The 17,500-nt window shown below is 47.1% G+C and overlaps 3 protein-coding genes across 11 annotated transcripts in view; 2 read left to right on the forward strand and 1 right to left on the reverse strand.

The window, feature by feature from the left end:
• The window catches only part of ttc8 (tetratricopeptide repeat domain 8), a 6,789-nt gene extending 979 nt beyond the window's left edge, over positions 1-5,810 (forward strand). For 2 of the 4 annotated variants that reach the window (XM_087289488.1, XM_087289489.1), the window contains 12 exons: positions 1-25; positions 383-542; positions 1,031-1,120; positions 2,005-2,049; positions 2,190-2,275; positions 2,626-2,713; positions 2,810-2,920; positions 3,406-3,545; positions 3,727-3,901; positions 4,374-4,496; positions 4,796-4,879; positions 5,007-5,810. The exon at positions 1-25 is cut by the window's left edge and continues 39 nt beyond it. In XM_087289488.1, coding sequence (XP_087145614.1) covers positions 1-25; positions 383-542; positions 1,031-1,120; positions 2,005-2,049; positions 2,190-2,275; positions 2,626-2,713; positions 2,810-2,920; positions 3,406-3,545; positions 3,727-3,901; positions 4,374-4,496; positions 4,796-4,879; positions 5,007-5,123 — 1,244 coding nt within the window. In that variant the 3' untranslated portion in view covers positions 5,124-5,810. 4 annotated transcript variants of the gene reach the window in all.
• On the reverse strand, positions 5,767-14,841 carry unm_sa911 (un-named sa911). Of its 5 annotated transcripts, XM_087291240.1 has the most exons (11): positions 13,873-14,000; positions 13,302-13,490; positions 13,094-13,221; positions 11,739-12,267; positions 11,126-11,633; positions 10,392-10,758; positions 9,787-10,029; positions 8,581-8,861; positions 8,235-8,447; positions 7,975-8,077; positions 5,767-6,998 (listed from the first exon to the last, which is right to left on the reverse strand). In XM_087291240.1, the coding sequence occupies exons 7-11, from the start codon at positions 10,010-10,012 to the stop codon at positions 6,559-6,561; spliced, it is 1,263 nt and encodes a 420-aa protein (XP_087147366.1). In that variant the 5' UTR covers positions 10,013-10,029; positions 10,392-10,758; positions 11,126-11,633; positions 11,739-12,267; positions 13,094-13,221; positions 13,302-13,490; positions 13,873-14,000; the 3' UTR covers positions 5,767-6,558. The 5 variants fall into 5 exon arrangements, with proteins under 5 accessions (XP_087147366.1, XP_087147363.1, XP_087147365.1 ...); XM_087291237.1 differs by lacking the exons at positions 11,126-11,633; positions 13,873-14,000 and adding an exon at positions 14,740-14,841 and having other exon boundaries at positions 10,392-10,582; positions 12,158-12,267; XM_087291239.1 differs by lacking the exon at positions 13,873-14,000 and adding an exon at positions 14,740-14,841 and having other exon boundaries at positions 11,126-12,267.
• Positions 14,154-17,500, forward strand: part of zmp:0000000527 — an 11,313-nt gene continuing 7,966 nt past the window's right edge. For both annotated transcript variants that reach the window (XM_087291241.1, XM_087291242.1), the window contains exons 1-4: positions 14,154-14,289; positions 16,824-17,012; positions 17,085-17,212; positions 17,342-17,451. In XM_087291241.1, coding sequence (XP_087147367.1) covers positions 14,268-14,289; positions 16,824-17,012; positions 17,085-17,212; positions 17,342-17,451 — 449 coding nt within the window. In that variant the 5' untranslated portion in view covers positions 14,154-14,267. The remainder of the gene's footprint in view (positions 14,290-16,823; positions 17,013-17,084; positions 17,213-17,341; positions 17,452-17,500) is intronic.

A 17,500-nucleotide genomic window follows, 5' to 3' on the forward strand; every position in this document is an offset into this window, starting at 1 on the left:
CCGGCGCCCCCACTCCAGCCGTCAGGTCAGTGTGCATCTCCCGTGCAGTTCCTCTGTGAAAGCCATCCCACAGTTCTGGCACCGTGTACAGGATGTCCAGCTCAGCAGTGTTTTCATTGATCTTCTGTAAAAACTGTCTATTTAAATACCTCCATCATGACGTGTGTCGTTACTGTGAGATGGACTAACTCATGCTGTGGAGCAGACGTTGGTCCTGCCGCTCAGCCTGTAGTCTCCCCGGTGTGTTGGTGGGCTTCTGTTTCCTCCAGAACACTGCTGAACAGCACACACTGAGCCTCAGCAGGCCGACGTCAACAGCAGAGGTGTAGATCAGTGTGTGTTTGCACAGCCTCAGTGAAGTGTGACCATGTGTATGTCTCAGGCCGATGACCCAGTCAGGTCGACCCATCACAGGGTTTGTGAGGCCCAGCACTCTGAGCGGTCGGCCGGAGACCATGGAGCAGGCCATCCGGACCCCTCGAACCGCCAGCACGGCCCGGCCCGTCAGCAGCGCCTCGGGGAGATTTGTGCGCCTGGGCACGGTACCAGCATCTCTCACACACACACACACACACACACACACACACACACACACACATCTACGCATACACATATTGATAGGGCATGTAGGACATGTTTAGATTATTGTGTTCTGGCCATGTGATGGTGACACAGACAAATCTCCCAGAAACAGGGAATAACAGAGAATCAGACAGGCAGGCAGGCAGGATCTCCCCCCTTTTGCCTTCAGAACTGCTTTAATCCTTCATGGCAGAGAACTGCAGCAGATCCGCTTGACCATGTCTACATGCCTAAATGCAGTGAGCTGCTGCCCTGTGATTGGCTGATTAGACTATGTGCGCTAATGAGAAGCTGGACAGGTGTACCTAATAAAGTGGCCAGTGAGTGTGTGTATGTTTATAGGGCATATATGAGAAGCACTTAATGGTCAGACTGTAGGTTTACAGTTCTGTTTAGTCTGTTGTTGATGGTGTGTGTGTGTGTGTGTGTGTGTGTGTTTCTCCTTCAGGCCTCAATGCTGACCCATCCAGACGGACCCTTCATCAACCTCTCCAGATTAAACCTGGCCAAGTACGCCAAGAGACCCAACCTGTGCAAGGTAACCCTTACTGGAGAACAGGAATCTGAATGTGTGGGTTTTGAAGAACACTATAATAACCCTGTTCCACAGCCTAAGAGGGTTTATTTACAGTCAAAACTGTGAAATATTATTGTAAATGCAGTATAAACTGAATAACTATTGAAGGTGGATTAAATGTAATGACTTGCTGTGGTGTAAAGCCGGATTGTCAGCAGACATTAGAGCATCACCGTCTGCTCATCAACACTCTTCTGTTGTTTGTATTATTATTTGTTGTTAGTTTGGGAAGCTGATACTGAACCGTTGTAGGTATTATTAAACATGAGTCTACAGTTTATTCAGCGCAGTGAATTGGCTCTGAGTGAAAGTGTTTATATTGTATAAAGATAAAGCTGATGTTTAAACTATCCTTTATTAAGCAGGAGTCATCACAGTGAAGCGCATCACAGTTCACAGCAGTCGGTGAAGCCAGAATAAAGTTTAACCCCTGATCATTGTCATCATTAGAGATTCTGCACCAGAACAGCTGATCATCACATTACACTGATCACTGGAGGATCCTGAGCACTGAACACTGCAGTGATGATCAGGAATAGATTACAGCACAAACTACTGCACATCCAGTAGGAAAACACGGATTAAAACACTGATAATGTTCCACTACTGCACCATAGGGAGCAGCATGGCCTGCTGTAAGCACATGAACACATCGCAGTGTTTCTGAGCTAATGTGATGTTGCTGATCTGCTGACTGATATAGTAATGATACTTATATTCTCCGTCTGTCCGTGTGTCTGTCTGTCTGTCTGTCTGTCTGTCTGTCTGTCTGTCTGTCTGTCTGTCTGTCTGTCTGTCTGTCTGTCTGTCTGTCCGTCTGTCCGTGTCCTGCTCTCCTCCATCAGACCCTGTTTGAGTACATCTTCCATCATGAAAACGATGTCAAAACTGTGAGTACTCCTGATGTCTGATCAGCTGATCTCAGAGCAGTGAATCAGACTCCACATCTGCTGTGTGTGTGTGTGTGTGTGTGTGTGTGTGTGTGTGTGTGTGTGTGTGTGTGTGTGTGTGTGTGTGTGTGTGTGTGCAGGCACTGGATCTGGCGGCTCTGGCCACTGAGCATGCTCAGTTCAAAGACTGGTGGTGGAAAGTTCAGCTGGGGAAGTGCTACTACAGGTCATACACTGCTCATAGCTGTTCACAGGCGTGTGTGTGTGTGTGTGTGTGTGTGTGTGTGTGTATATATGAGGGCTGTGCAATTTATCTAAATTCAATTGTGTCCTCCAGTGATTGTGAAAGACTGATGTATTAAGCATCCCTGCGTCATATGCTGCCCCTCTCCAGCAGTCTGCGTTGGTTTCTTCCACAGATCTCAGTGGAGTAGAGTTGTGTCATTGAGCGGTGTGTGTGTGTGTGTGTGTGTGTGCGCAGGCTGATTGCTCATGCCTTTCGGTCTGCTGGTCTACTGATAATCACTCGAAATAATCACATGTACAGTTTGAGCCTGATGCTGCTGATGTGTGCAGGCTGGGTTTGCTCCGTGAAGCAGAGAAGCAGTTCAGGTCAGCTCTCGCTCAGCAGGAGTTCGTGGACACACACCTGTACCTGGCCAAGGTACAACCACACACAAAGAAATTAACACCAGTGTGTCTATCTGTCTCTAACCATTTCTCGTGTGTGTGTGTGTGTGTGTGTGTGTGCGCGCTGCAGGTGTACCAGCGTCTGGATCAGCCCATCACCGCCCTCACCGTGTTCAAGCAGGGTCTGGATCATTTCCCTGCTGAGGTCACACTGCTGACGGGCATCGCTCGCATACACGAGGTGTGTGTGTGTGTGTGTGTGTTACACACGTCTGCACATGTTGAATCATACAGTACAATAATAATGAGATCACGAGCACTGCACAGCACTTCAGCAGAGACACAGCACAGACTGAGCATACGCTATACTCGCAGTGTAGAGTCTGTGTTATAGCGGAGCAGGAGACACACACACACACACACACACACACACACACACACACACACACACCCAGTACATTTGTGGAGTTTCCCCACAGTAGAGCTAATGTTTGTGACTGCATGAGCATTTACAACCCATTACTACAGCTGTACTGTGGGGAAACTCCACACCTATCCTGGTTTGTGTGTGTGTGTGTGTGTGTGTGTGTGTGTGTGTGTCTCCTGCTCCGCTGTAACCCAGACTCCTCACTGTGAGTATAGCGGACCCTCAGTCTGTGCTGTCCCCCTGCTGAAGTGCTGCACTGTGCCGCTGCTCCAGACTGATGATGCGCTGGTCTGCTGCAGGAGATGAACAACATGAGCTCGGCCACAGAGTACTACAGAGAGGTGCTGAAGCAGGACAACACACATGTGGAGGCCATCGCCTGCATCGGCAGCACACACTTCTACACCGACCAGCCGGAGATCGCCCTGCGCTTCTACAGGTCACACACACTCGCACTGACCCACGCTCACACTCAAACACTGCTTTCACACACTCACTGCGGCTCAATCAGCACACCAGCTGCCCAGGGCGATCATCAGCATGGGGACGGCACTAATACGCTATAATTCACTGTGTGTGTGTGTGTGTGTGTGTGTGTGTGTGTGTGTGTGTGTGTGCAGGCGTCTCCTGCAGATGGGCGTCTTTAACTGCCAGCTCTACAATAACCTGGGCCTGTGCTGCTTCTATGCGCAGCAGTATGACATGAGCCTGTCCTGCCTGGAGAGGGCGCTGGCGCTGGTGTCAGGAGACGAGGAGCAGGCTGACGTCTGGTACAACCTGGGCCACGTAGCGGTGGTGAGCGCTAGCATGCTACAACACACACCTAACAGCAGCGCAGACCCAGGACGGGTGTGTGAGGGAAATCTGCATTCAAAGTTTTGTTGGTGCTCAGGGGAATGAGCGGTTTGTTTTATTGAAAAAACTATTTATTTATTTTTTATTTATTTTTATTGTAAAACTTAACTTGCTGATCCACCAACTGCTGTGCTGATCTGCAGTCTGCAGGATCCACACTCAGCTGTGCATAACGAAAGCCCCGCCCCACTCAATATTCTATTCTAGTTGTAGAAGAAAGCCCCACCCCTACTCAATATTCTATTCTAGTTGTACAAGGAAGCTCCGCCCCTACTCAATATTCAATTTCAGTTTTTTAAGAAAATCAGTAAAGCAATTAGACAGTTAAACTACTGAATATCTAAAGCTGTGTGTGTGTGTGTGTGTGTGTGTGTGTGTGTGTGTGTGTGTGTGTGTGTGTGTGTGTGTGCAGGGCATCGGAGACCTGACTCTGGCCTATCAGTGCTTCAAACTCTCTCTGGCCTTCAACAACAATCATGGAGAAGCCTACAACAACCTGGCCGTGCTGGAGCTGCGCAAGGGCCACATCGAGCAGGTCAGTGCACTACATCTCCCACAATGCATCACGGCTGTGTGCTGAACCACAGCAGCCCCGCGGTCTGGTTTATAAATGTAGAGTATGTTTAAAACTGACATAAACCTGCGTACGGCTCACACTGTGATCTATGAACACACACACACACACACACACACACACCTGATGCAGGTGAACTCTGATACTTGATTGACTTCACTTTATATTCTCTTATGAGTCGTAATCACTAATAAACAACATACAACTTATTCTGCTGTGTGTGTGTGTGTGTGTGTGTGTGTGTGTGTGTGTGTGTGCAGGCGAAGGCGTTCCTGCAGACGGCCGCTTCACTGTCTCCACACATGTATGAGCCGCACTACAACTACGCCACACTCTCTGATAAGGTACGACTGACTGTGTGTGTGTGTTTATGAGAGAGAGATGGTGTGTGTGTCTGCATGGGTACACATGTGGTGTTGTGTGATTTTGTTTGAATGTGAGTGTGTGTGTGTGTGTGTGTGTTCTGCTCAGGTCGGTGATCTGCAGAGCAGTTTTACAGCCGCTCAGAAGTCTGAGGACGCTTTTCCAGAGCATGTGGACACACAGCAGATCCTGAGAAGCCTGAGACAACACTTCAGCTCACTGTAGACACACACACACACACACACACACTCCTGCAGAATGAGAGATGAGCACTGGAATAAAGCTGCATTAATGAATGATCACAGGGAAAGGAAGAGCTCATTTCTGGAGAAGGGTCGGTGTGTTTGTTTGACTGCTGATGAATGTATTCATGCGTTTGAATGGAACAGTCCTCTATTAAGAATGTAAATCTGCTAGTGTTGATTGGCTGCAGGTCGATGATGTCATCTTCACTCCAATACAGTGTGTGTCCACAATCTCGTTGAGGTCAGGTGATCTGGAATCAGCCCTACTGCTGGTCTCGGAGCTGGAGAGTCCCTGTCTTCTCCTCAGCAGTGAATGTAGTAAACTCCTGTGTTAAATAAGATGTTAGTGTTCTGCGTCTCCGGCTGACAGCCAAGCGGGAGTGGATCCTGTGTGCTTTATAGTGGATTTCCCCTCAGGATTCCTGGCTTTCAGATAGCTGATCAGAAGAACCTGTTCTCCAGCAGAATCTGTGTTGATCAGCCTGAGAAGTGTTTCATCAGGTACATTAACTCTCAGTGTATGATTATAAATCAAGTGTGAGTCTCTCCTCATGTCTGGATGCAGTGGGTCTGCTGTACATTATTTACTGTAAATAGCTGTGTGTTCAGTATATGCTGGTGTGTTTGACTCAACAGGTTTATTAAAGCGCTGTATTCATTACAATAAGAGTTTCCTCAGTAAACATCATTAAGAAGAGATGAGAATACATGTAAACACACATGAGCTGTTGAAAATATCCACATTAGGCTTCAGTTGTTGTATTAAGTAAACATACAAGCGTTCTTTCTCTTTATGTGAGCACTTTATTAGATTATTTGACAGACGGCTGAAATTTGAGGAGTCGAGAGGAAAACAGAGCAAATCTTTCACCTGATGAACGCTGGACTGAAGACTGCAGTAATGAGCTGATCTCCTCCTGCACTAATAAACGAATCACTCCCCGAGTCGACTCATCCGTCCAGAGTCACATTACAGATCAACGAATCAGACCAGCCCAACACTGGACTCAAAGGATGAGGCTGATCTTATACTCTTTAAAGCATGAAGTTAACCTGTTACACCTGACTGTACGTGTATAAACTACTCAGAGATGATGGAGAGTTATAAAGGCGAGAGGGCCTGAGTAACAGCAAGGTGCATGAGAAGAGGCCATGTGAAGGAGAACACCTGATGAAGCTGAGGAGCATGTGATATATGGAGGAACAGCTCCGGTCGGGAGGGTTAAACTGAAGTCTGGTCATGCTTGATGAATGTGACCCGATGTTAAAACAGAAGGAGAGAGGATATCAGCGGCGTCAGAGAGAGGTTCAGGCAGAGGTGCTGCTCCTCTAACGTCTCCTCTGATGTTGAAGAGAACAGCTCTCCAGTAAGTGAAGGCAGAGGAGGTGATTAGCGTGAGCAGTGTCCGGTGGGTCTACATGACGGAGCAGAGCAGTCCAGACCCTCCGCTGCTGCTCCTCTGGATCTCCCGCATCTGCTGTCGGTGCTGCTCCATCATCATCTTCATCTGCTCCTCATGTCTGCGGTTGGTGTTCTCCATCAGCTCCTTCAGCTCTCGGCTTCTGCTGTTCTCCGCATCGGACGCCTGCTGCTTGAACTCCTCCATCTCCTGCTTCATCAGATCCGCTTTATCCTGGAAGCCCTTCTCCATCAGCGCCGCCTGCTCCTTCAGCTTGCTGTCCAGCGCCCGCTGCGCCTCCGCCCGCTGCTGCTCCTGCTCCATCTTCAGCTTCATCTGCTGCATCCGCTCGGCATTACTCCTCTGCTCCACCTCCATCCTCTCCTTCAGCTGTCTCTGCGTCTCCTCTTTCGCTTTAACCTCCTGCTCCAGCAGCACCGCTCTCTCCGTCTCCTCTGGACACACACAGGCTGTTATTCACTGTACACATCTCCAGCTTACACACATGACTGTAGAGGCTTCATGTCAGTCTCATTTCACACAGGACAGACGTCAGAATGCAGATGAAGGAGAACAGAACTGAAGCTGTGTCTGTGTGTGTGAATATTATACAACTATAGTCTATTCTATTACATTACAGATGCACATTACAAAAGCTGTTAGCCTCAAACTGACTGAAAGCTAAATATCTGAACAGGTCATAATCCAAATGTGCAGCTGATCAATCAGACAAGGAGATTTAGTTTGGCTGCAGTACCAGAAATGACCACCAGGTGTCCTCCGGTTTACTGTGGTGACCATACGAGAGGGCTACTGTGCTCTGAGCACTACGAACTGCAGGTTCCTCATACTGTTCACCATATTTGTGAAGTAGGCATCAAATTCATAAGTAGTATGGGCAGTTTGGTGATGTTTGAGTTGAATTTTGCCACTAAAAACATTTTTACATGTGAATTACTGTAGCAAAGTAAAGCTTTATGACTCTGATGAGCATCTTTTATTGCACATGAATAGCTGTCAAACATCAGTCACCAGATATGCAAACCAGACACAGTTAGCTTTTAAATGATATATGGTGTGTCATGACTGCTTTATGGGTATACTACAGTGTCATGGTTTATAAATGTTAGTAAATGGTGGCACAGTGTGACAGTAGATGTGTTTTGATCTGTTGTACTCTTCCTACATTACAGAACCCTGGTAAAGTCTGTTCAGAAGTGTTAGAGCTATGATATAGTGTGGAGTGATTAGATCAGGATTTAACTGCAAAACAGAGCTGTAATCATAAGGGTGAGGGGTTACTGTCTTGTTTTCAGTGCTCAAAACCCTTTATTTTGGACTGAAGAGAGTAATATGAGTCAGTAAATGATGAGGGAATCTTGTGACCTCTAGAAGAGGTGAATGAGGATATTGAAGTGTTAAGACTCTCACCCTTAATCTTCTTCTCCTTCTCGCTCAGTTTTCTGTCCGCCTGCAGGATGGCTTTAGAGTCCACAGATTTCAGCTTCAGAAACTCCTGTAGGACCACTTCAGCCTGCGCAGACAACACACAAGAGGACTGTAGCGGTGTTCACCCCTGTGTTACTGTACATTACAGTACTGCACATGAGAATGCTTGATGGAAACAGCAGCATCAGCACATGTTTAGTAAGAGACGCACACAGCGGAGCGGGATAAACTGCTTCACACACCTTGACTTCTTTCTTCACCAGGCTGTTGTACTTCTTCACGATGTCCTCCAGGTCTCTGCAGAACACGTCGTAGCCTCCAGGTTTGGCGTAGAAGCCTTGCTTGTGTTTCTCCGTCATCGTGGCCGAGAGAGACAGCAGAAGATTCTCACATTTCTTTACTGAAGCCTGATCATTCTCCCGCAGACACGCATCAAACAGCTTATTGATCTCCTCCTGAAAACACACCAACAGCATGTCAGAGGCAGACATGCAGGCCGGACATGAGTCTGGTGCTCAGTTCTGCAGAACAGCTTGCTGGAATTAAAGAGTGCTCAGATCTCCTAAACACACGTGTGTTGTGCTGTACCTCCAGAGCCTTAAGGTGTTTCCCATCGGTGTCTCTAAATGATCGGGCCATGAAGGTTTGTGTGGCGCTCTGGCTGAGTCTCTGGTGCTCTGCAGAGACCTGCTCCAGCTCCAGAGGGAAGGCTCTCTTCTTCTCCTCCATTCCCTCCTGGTACACCTGCAGAGCCTCCTGCAGCGCCGCCTGGTTCTCTATCTGGGCCAGCGCCACCACTGCGTTCTCCAGACACGGCACCGCCCCGCTGGAGATGGTGTTGACGTACAGCTCCGCTAGATGACCCAGAACTGCAGGAGAGAGAGAGGACAGAAGGAGAGATCTCTGTGAACATGTGTCCGATCATCAGCCCATCAGGTCCAGCTCTGCAGAGTTCAGTTCAGCCCTGCTCCAACACACTAAAGCTGGGTCACAGTACAGTCTGCACATGCCGAAATCTGGAGGATTGGGCTGCAAAAACCGCAGAATAAAACAAAAGGTTCAGCGATGGGTCTTCTTTTGGTCTTGCGCCGGGTCGTGGCACCGCAACACTCCATGTAACCTCTATCTTCCATATTTAAAGCAGTTTTGTGCTAACCATGTGCCACACAAAGTGCCTAATTCAGAAACACTCTATTTTCTGTGACAACAACGGCACAAACTACTGTGACAGACCCCAGGTGATGATGATGAGCTCTAGTCTGGGCTAAATGCTACCGCTGTGAGTTACTGCCTTTCTGATAGTTTACCTCAGACCTGGAAAATAAATAAAGTCAGAACTGACTCGGTGTAAACCAGCATCAGTCCCTCAGCCTCTGCACTTTCACTGATGTTAAAGCGGTTTAGCATGTGAAGATTAGATTATAACCGTGTCCGTGTGTAGTGCCGTGTCTGTTGTGTAAGCGATTGGCTGTAGTATTTAAATGGTTCTGTCGTGTGTGTGTGTCTGCTGCTGACAGACAGATTGCCTGTTGCTGGAGTCTTGTCTTGGTGTGTGTGGTTAGGAAGCCATACGAGACATGCGATCACATGACGTGATTCCTCAGGTCAGAGTTCACCAAGCTGGAACTTCCAGTCTGCTGCGTGCACAAGAATGCAGGTCACTGGGGTGAAAAGTGACCGTGGCTTTACCTGTACTCCTATAGCCTGAAAGACTGGATTAGTGTCATCAGGTGTGTTAAATCAGGGTTAAAGCTCAACTCTGCAGGTGAAGCTGTGAGTATAATCCAGAATTACCTCTGCCGGTGACCGTGTGTCCGTCTTTCAGCCGCTTCACTTCACTCTTCTCATAGACACAGGTGCAGAAGCGTTTGCTGACCTCCTGAAACTCAGGGCAAAGGTCAGCAGGACCCAGACGCTCCAGCGTGGACATCTTCTCCAGCGTGGTTGGAAAGGGGAAGGTAAAGCAGGTTCTGGAGGGGAAGAAGTTCTTGATGCACTCCCGGGGAAGGTTGAACTCCATCACTTTTTTTGAAGTGCCTACAACAGAAGAACACACGTAGAGCTGCTCACATCTGACCATCAGTGAATATAATCTGCAGTTTTACTACACTGAGCTCCATATAACCGACAGACACTCTTCAGCACTGGCAGATCTAAAGGGTTAATGCTGCACACTGATGATCAACAGCAAAAATCACACATTGAGCCTCTTAATCCGTCACGGAAATCCAGCAATGCTTGATTATCTGCTGACACGGCTTCAATAAATGTGCTTATAATGGAAGTCAATGGGGCAAACACAGCCCAGCATCACTAAAGGAGACTCAATCAGATCAATAGTCTTGCCAGAGCAGCTCATTGTGAAAGTGTTGATGAAGGATCTGCACTGCTGTGTTTACCGTGTTTCAGCTTGAGGGCGAACTCCAGGTATTGATCCTCTGTTGCGTCTTCACCGTCGATCTTCAGCTCCAGGCTGAAGTCCCGCACCGCCCAGATGAAGCTCGGGAAGAACTTGACAAACTCGGTTGAGTTATCCACATCTTCGTTTGGGGATTTGACCTTGATGCACTCGGTTAGTTCAGTGACATATCTGAGCGCTCGTTCAGGAATAAACACAGCGACTGTCCGACTAATCAATCAGTGCTCACTACAGGTCATGAAGTGGTCGTCTTGACTGACACTGATGTGTTTTCAGCACATTAGCACATGTTATAGTCACAGCTACAGATGCACAGCAGCCCCAACACAACAGCAAGAGTGTGGGCTCTTTATATCGGACTCGTGCCGCTTCACGTGTACATTTTAAATGGTCAGTCATGTTCAGGTCGGGTCCCACTATATATTATATACTGTAATATTAAAGTAAATACTTTAGATCCCAAGTCAATCGGGCCACCAGTGATCAGTCAGCGGCACTGCCTGTGTTTTGTAACCTTTAAAGTGAGGATGGGATGTCAGCAGGTGATCATGTGCTGAAAACATTACCTGAGCTGCAGGAAGCAGAGATCGGGCTCATTCTGCAGAGGTCAGATATTGGAGCTACTAATGCGGCCGTCGTTGTCTTGGTAGGGTTAGTGTAGTGTAAACAGTGACATGATCAGACTCTTTATCTGATATTCACATTACTGTTCACTACTAACAGCAGCTGACACAGAAAGGGGAATAGAGGAGTCGTTATGCAGTGTGTGGATATGTGTGATCAGCTGCAGTCAGACCTCTGTCTCGAGCCGGGTTCAGGTTCACATCACTTATATTTAAAGCATATCTCAGGTCTGTACGGGTTCCGCTCTCATTTTCAAACAGCCTAAGAGGTCAGGATCGGCAGCACATTTGCAAGTCTCTTCAGGATCCAGTCTGAATTTTAAGACATGTGAAGACCTCTACCTATACTCAGGGTTTCTCAGCTCAGTTGAGACCAGATCGATGCTTAATCCCACACTAATTATGCATTTGTGACTATTTCTCCTATAAAACTGGACGTGATCTGTTGCGAGCCCAGTTAATAATATATTTAAATGAATGTAAGTCACTGCATCATTGTTGTGGCACTTTTTCTATGTGATGCTTTCCTATGTTGTTGAACAGTAGTTTGGGTTAGGGTGAGGAACGTAGAGGTGGAACTGTACAAATACAGTGAGCATCTGAAGTGGATCATCACCTGTCACCAAAGTTGTCTGAAGACGAGTCAACAACCCCATTCATGTCTTCCGACAAACACACTGATTTGATCCACTTCAGATGTTGACTGTAGTCGGCCGTTTGTTCTGATTATTTACTTTGTCAATAGTTCTAGCGTTCGCCGCTCTCCTGCCTCCTCTTTCAGCCGTGTTACAGTGATGTTCCTGAATCTGACTGCTGAAGCTTTACATGCTGTCCATATATCCAAATTGTGTTTAAAAAACAAAAAGTCAAAACTGAGTAGCAGCATGATGGTTACTGTACGATTATCATCAACTGCAGCTGGAGCTAAACCTCCATCAGTGCATTAGTGAAGTGGTCATCAGCTGTTAAACTGTCCCCACCACATCCTCTTTCTGTTCTCCATTTCTGAGCAGTAAGCTAGATGTGTTTCCTCACACTCTCATGTGACAGCAGATCTTTGCTTTGAGCATGGCTGTGACTGTAATGCAGTGTAGTGTATGTAGAGCGCTGTTCTTCAGGATACTGGAGCTCCTCGATGGCCTTGTTGTCGATGGTTCCTCGGCTGTTGAACACCAGAGTGCTGCTCAGCAGAACCGCCAGACTGAAGATGTTGCTGTCGTGCCTCGAGTCGCCCTGAGGAGGAAAACATGTGGAATAATGATCTGGAATGAACCTTTAGTGTTTGCAGTTTACTTTCACTTCATATATAGGATGGATGTTGCTCAGACTGGAGGTCGCCCTGTAATAAAACATCAAGAGCTCTGGAATGTGAAGACAAGGCTCAGGATAGACTTTGGCACGGCCTTGTCCTCTTCCCTGAACTTCCCTCTGGTATTGATAAATACTCAGATAAATACCTGAAACGAGGGTTTGTTCACTGTCTTTGATAACCTTTGATTAAATCCCAACAGATGAGTAAATCTTTAAGCCACTGGTCAACTTTAACAAAAGAACCATTCATTACTCTCATAGAGTATAAAAGAGGACGAAGCATCTCAGGGTCGCAAGTCTGCATCCAGACTCTCCTGTTCAACACTGCAGAACTCGGATCTCCATCTATACCGATAGATTCATCTTTCAGTCATTGATGTTGTGCATTTACTCCTGAATTGTAACTCGCAGCAGCGTTTGGTCCCTAATGAACGTACAGTTAAGAAAATCAGACCCAAGAAAACATCACAACATCTAAATGATATCACAACTAATAATGTGATCAGCTAAAACATGAACGGTAAAAGTGGAATAAACAGAAGTGGAGTCAGGTTTAATTATTTATAAAGTCAGACTGAACTTGCAGATGAAAACGAATCTAAATAAAGTCTCCTAAATACCACAAGTCTGCTCAGGAGCTCTAGTAAAGGCTGACACACATTTAACCTTCCTCTACTCATCAGATTCCGTCATTGGGCTGATAGAATGGAATCTTACACACGTCAACATTAACAGTAATTCACTACACCTTGTCCACGTCTCCGAGCCCCTCGGTGTCCAGCAGCAGCAGGGTGGTCTCTGCTTTAGTGGGATGGGGAACACACCACATCCAGATGCCCTTGGTCTTGGACTCAACGGTGCTGCCCAGCGCAAACCCTGACGGGAAGCACACAGCACAATGATCAGCTTCACTGTGTGTGTGTGTGTGTGTGTGTGTGTGTGTGTGTCTGACTGACCGCTGTGTTTCCCCGCCAGCCGGTTCAGCAGGTAGGACTTCCCGGTGCGGTAGAGCCCCACCACGGCCACCACCACCACCGGCTGCTGGATCTGCTGGAGGATCTGCAGCGCCGCCGGCTGCACACACAGCTTCCCATCGCTGGCGGTGTCTATCAGGCACACGGGACTGTCCATGCTGACCGCAGACTCTGGAGATGTCCAACACACGGGTGTCATGCGTTTAATACAGTATAACCCGCTTACCACCTGACCCTACACCCAACACAAGCCTCACAACAGACCTGTGGCAGATCCTGAACGCCAAGATGAGGGAACAAGCCCACTAATGAAGCTTTATCAGCAACATGTATTACAAGAACACAAGACATGTCCTCATAAACCAGCTCAATGTTCTGATACCAAGAATAAACACACGACATTAGACACATCTCTGTCCCTTTGAACCCCCAAAACCAGTACACACACACACACACACACATCTTGCCGGAGCAAAGTCGCCCAGGTCTGTAGGACGCCCTGAGGTTTCCTGTAAACTGTGGCCTGGAGTGTGTTTCTCTGAGCGTTTCTTACCTTCAGCTTCAGTGGTCTTCATTGTGGCTCCAGCTGAGCTGTCTCTCTCTCTGTGTGTGTGTGTCGACTCTTCCTCGGCAGTTCAGCAGTACAGTGTGTCTGACACACAGCTGTAGCTCAGCCTGACTAACCTGAGGAATTTCCTGCAGATCCTCCTCCTCCTGCTGTTGTGTAAGCGCTGCTGCAGGAACTCTGAGTTTCACTTTCACTATCAGCAGCTACACACACACACACACACACACACACACACACACACACATCTGCAGGAAATTCCCCAGGTCAGTCAGGCTGAGCTACAGCTGTGTGTCAGACACACTGTACTGCTGAACTGCCGAGGAAGAGTCGACACACACACACACACAGAGAGAGAGAGAGACAGCTCAGCTGGAGCCACAATGAAGACCACTGAAGCTGAAGGTAAGAAACGCTCAGAGAAACACACTCCAGGCCAGAGTTTACAGGAAACCTCAGCGCGTCCATACAGACCTGGGCGACTTTACTCCGGCAAGATGTGTGTGTGTGTGTGTGTGTGTGTGTGTGTGTGTGTGTGTGTGTGGAATATACAGCCTGTAACGGCTCCTGAGTGTTTTCTTCTGTTAAAAGAATCACGCTTCAGCTGATATCTGAAAGTTTTAATGTCTTCGTGGTCGTCATCATCATCATGTTATTTAATATTATCAGCGGGACACACATTGAAAAACCGTAAAAACTGAATGAAATGAAACATTGACGAGCTGACCAGCAGCGGCGGCGCGCCTTCTGTACAGCAGCTCAGCTGATGGCGCTTCTCATCAAGCCAGCATCACTATACAACACTGAGTTTAACTGCACAGATCAGCTGCTGGAACAGACAACACTTCAACACACCTCGTGATCTCCTAATCACAGTGCAGGAGCCAGCAAGATATTGTCAGCCTGTTCTTTCTTCATATAAAACCAGAGGAAGTTCTTCTTTAACTTCCCTTTACTGATCATCACACGCCTAAAAAGATCACGTGACGGTAAACTAACGCCACCCTCTGTCTCCTGTAGGTGTCACTATTGTCCCATTTCACATACAGTAATTTCCCAAATAACATAAAAATATGAAATAATCTATAAATAAAACATCTTCCACAAAAACCACAGAATATTTAAAGGCAAATAAAACCCTTTACACTGACAGCAACACCGCCTGTACAGTACAAACGCTTTGGATAAAAGCGTCTGCTAAATGTAAATGTACAAACAGCAGTACAGATATTAGAGAGTATACAGAAGACTGGACAAGAGTGTGTGTGTGTGTGTGTGTGTACTGGTTTTGGGGGTTCAAAGGGACAGAGATGTGTCTAATGTCGTGTGTTTATTCTTGGTATCAGAACATTGAGCTGGTTTATGAGGACATGTCTTGTGTTCTTGTAATACATGTTGCTGATAAAGCTTCATTAAGCCTAGTTCACACTACAGGATGTTAAACATCAGCAGATCGCTGTGCCGTTCACACTTCATGACCTGACTTTGTGTCTTTTAATCTCTGTGGTGTTCACACTACGCAACACTCCGTGAACGATCCACAAGAGGGGGGTCACACACTACATGATCTGACAACAACTCATTCCCCATCAGCTCATTCAAGCTACCAAACCACAGCCAATGAAATGTTGAGGGAGGAGTCAGCAGAAAAAGCTGAACACTATTGGCTGCTTGTGTGCTGATGACATCACTGACAGCGTTTCAAGCTTTGGAGAAAGCATTTAAAAACATCGTCACATCAGCGGATTTATGAGCGGATTAATCACTCATCTGCAAGATTCCAGTGGATAGATACACAGAGAGTTTTTAATTTTTGTAATTTTATAACTCTTTTTTTTCATATTTATAACACCCTGCTGTTTTTTAACTATCAGTGTATTTCTTTCTGACATTGTTATTTTTTTATTACAAAACAGTAAAGAACTGAGCATTTCTGCCTTAAATTACCATATTGGTCAGAATGACTGCATGCATGTCTGATACTTTTCGCTGTGACTTTAAATATGTGTGCATTTCCTTGCCTGGCAACTTCCTGCTAACATAAACAAAACTTTCTGATGGCAAAAACATCAATTTACTTCAGATATCTTTCAAAACAGCATATTCTGTGCTGTGAAATAGCTCCTGTTTGAAAGTGAAAATGAAAGCCAAGACCTTTAAGTGTTTTAGTATCTTAACTACATATTTATAGGCTGTATTACCAGAAAAAGATTATATTTTTAGGGTAATAGTGCATTAAATATGATGCCAGACATTGAAAGCTTATTTTTGATATCTCAATTATAGCTTGAATGTAAATATGATGTGACAGTATGGCGTTTTATATGAGAACGGTCAGAATGAGCAGTATGGTAATTATAATAGCTGCAGAATTCTAGCTCCACTGTTAATATATCCTACTCTCATGTCTGTGCTAACGCAGAATGAAGCGAGTGCACCGATGCCCATTCTGACCAATCACAGATGTTTCTGCTGAGCTCCTGAACACACAGGCATTCAGCTCATGCTGATCTGCTCTCTCATTGGCTGCAGCTTGTCACTACATCTGACCACACGTGGGGTTGAGTCGGCCGACTGCTCTGGAATATTCAGCATGCTGAATGTTGGATTTCCGTCTGCGAGGTGTCGGCGACGCGTCAGCGAGCCTCGTTGATGCGTTGCTCAGTAGTTCACACATAAAGAGCGGCGAGCACCGAGCACCCGCAGATTTCTTCCCGATCACAGCCCGATCTGTCGGCGAGCTCATTAACTTCCAAATCGGGCTCAAATCATGCTTAAAATCCTTTAGTGTGAACTAGGCATTAGTGGGCTCGTTCCCTCATCTTGGCGTTCAGGATCTGCCACAGGTCTGCTGTGAGGCTTGTGTTGGGTGTAGGGTCAGGTGGTAAGCGGGTTATACTGTATTAAACGCATGACACCTGTGTGTTGGACATCTCCAGAGTCTGCGGTCAGCATGGACAGTCCCGTGTGCCTGATAGACACCGCCAGCGATGGGAAGCTGTGTGTGCAGCCGGCGGCGCTGCAGATCCTCCAGCAGATCCAGCAGCCGGTGGTGGTGGTGGCCGTGGTGGGGCTCTACCGCACCGGGAAGTCCTACCTGATGAACCGGCTGGCGGGGAAACACAGCGGTCAGTCAGACACACACACACACACACACACACACAGTGAAGCTGATCATTGTGCTGTGTGTTTCCCGTCAGGGTTTGCGCTAGGCAGCACCGTTGAGTCCAAGACCAAGGGCATCTGGATGTGGTGTGTTCCCCATCCCACTAAAGCAGAGACCACCCTGCTGCTGCTGGACACTGAGGGGCTCGGAGACGTGGACAAGGTGACACACTGAGCATGAATAAATATAGTCATGGAAGACTTCCCAGATAGCACCACTGATTAATGAGTCAGCATCTGTGTGTGTGTGTGTGTGTGTGTGTGTGTGTGCTCCCCGTATCTTCTGTCTCAGGGCGACTCGAGGCATGACACCATCATCTTCAGTCTGGCGGTTCTGCTGAGCAGCACTCTGGTGTTCAACAGCCGAGGAACCATCGACAACAAGGCCATCGAGGAGCTCCAGTATCCTGAAGACTGAACACTGCGCTGAGAATTTACCATTTCCAAATGT

This window comes from Danio rerio, chromosome 17 (assembly GCF_052040795.2).
Source record: "Danio rerio strain M-AB ecotype USA chromosome 17, GRCz13ab, whole genome shotgun sequence".
NCBI classification, from domain to species: Eukaryota; Metazoa; Chordata; class Actinopteri; order Cypriniformes; family Danionidae; genus Danio; species Danio rerio.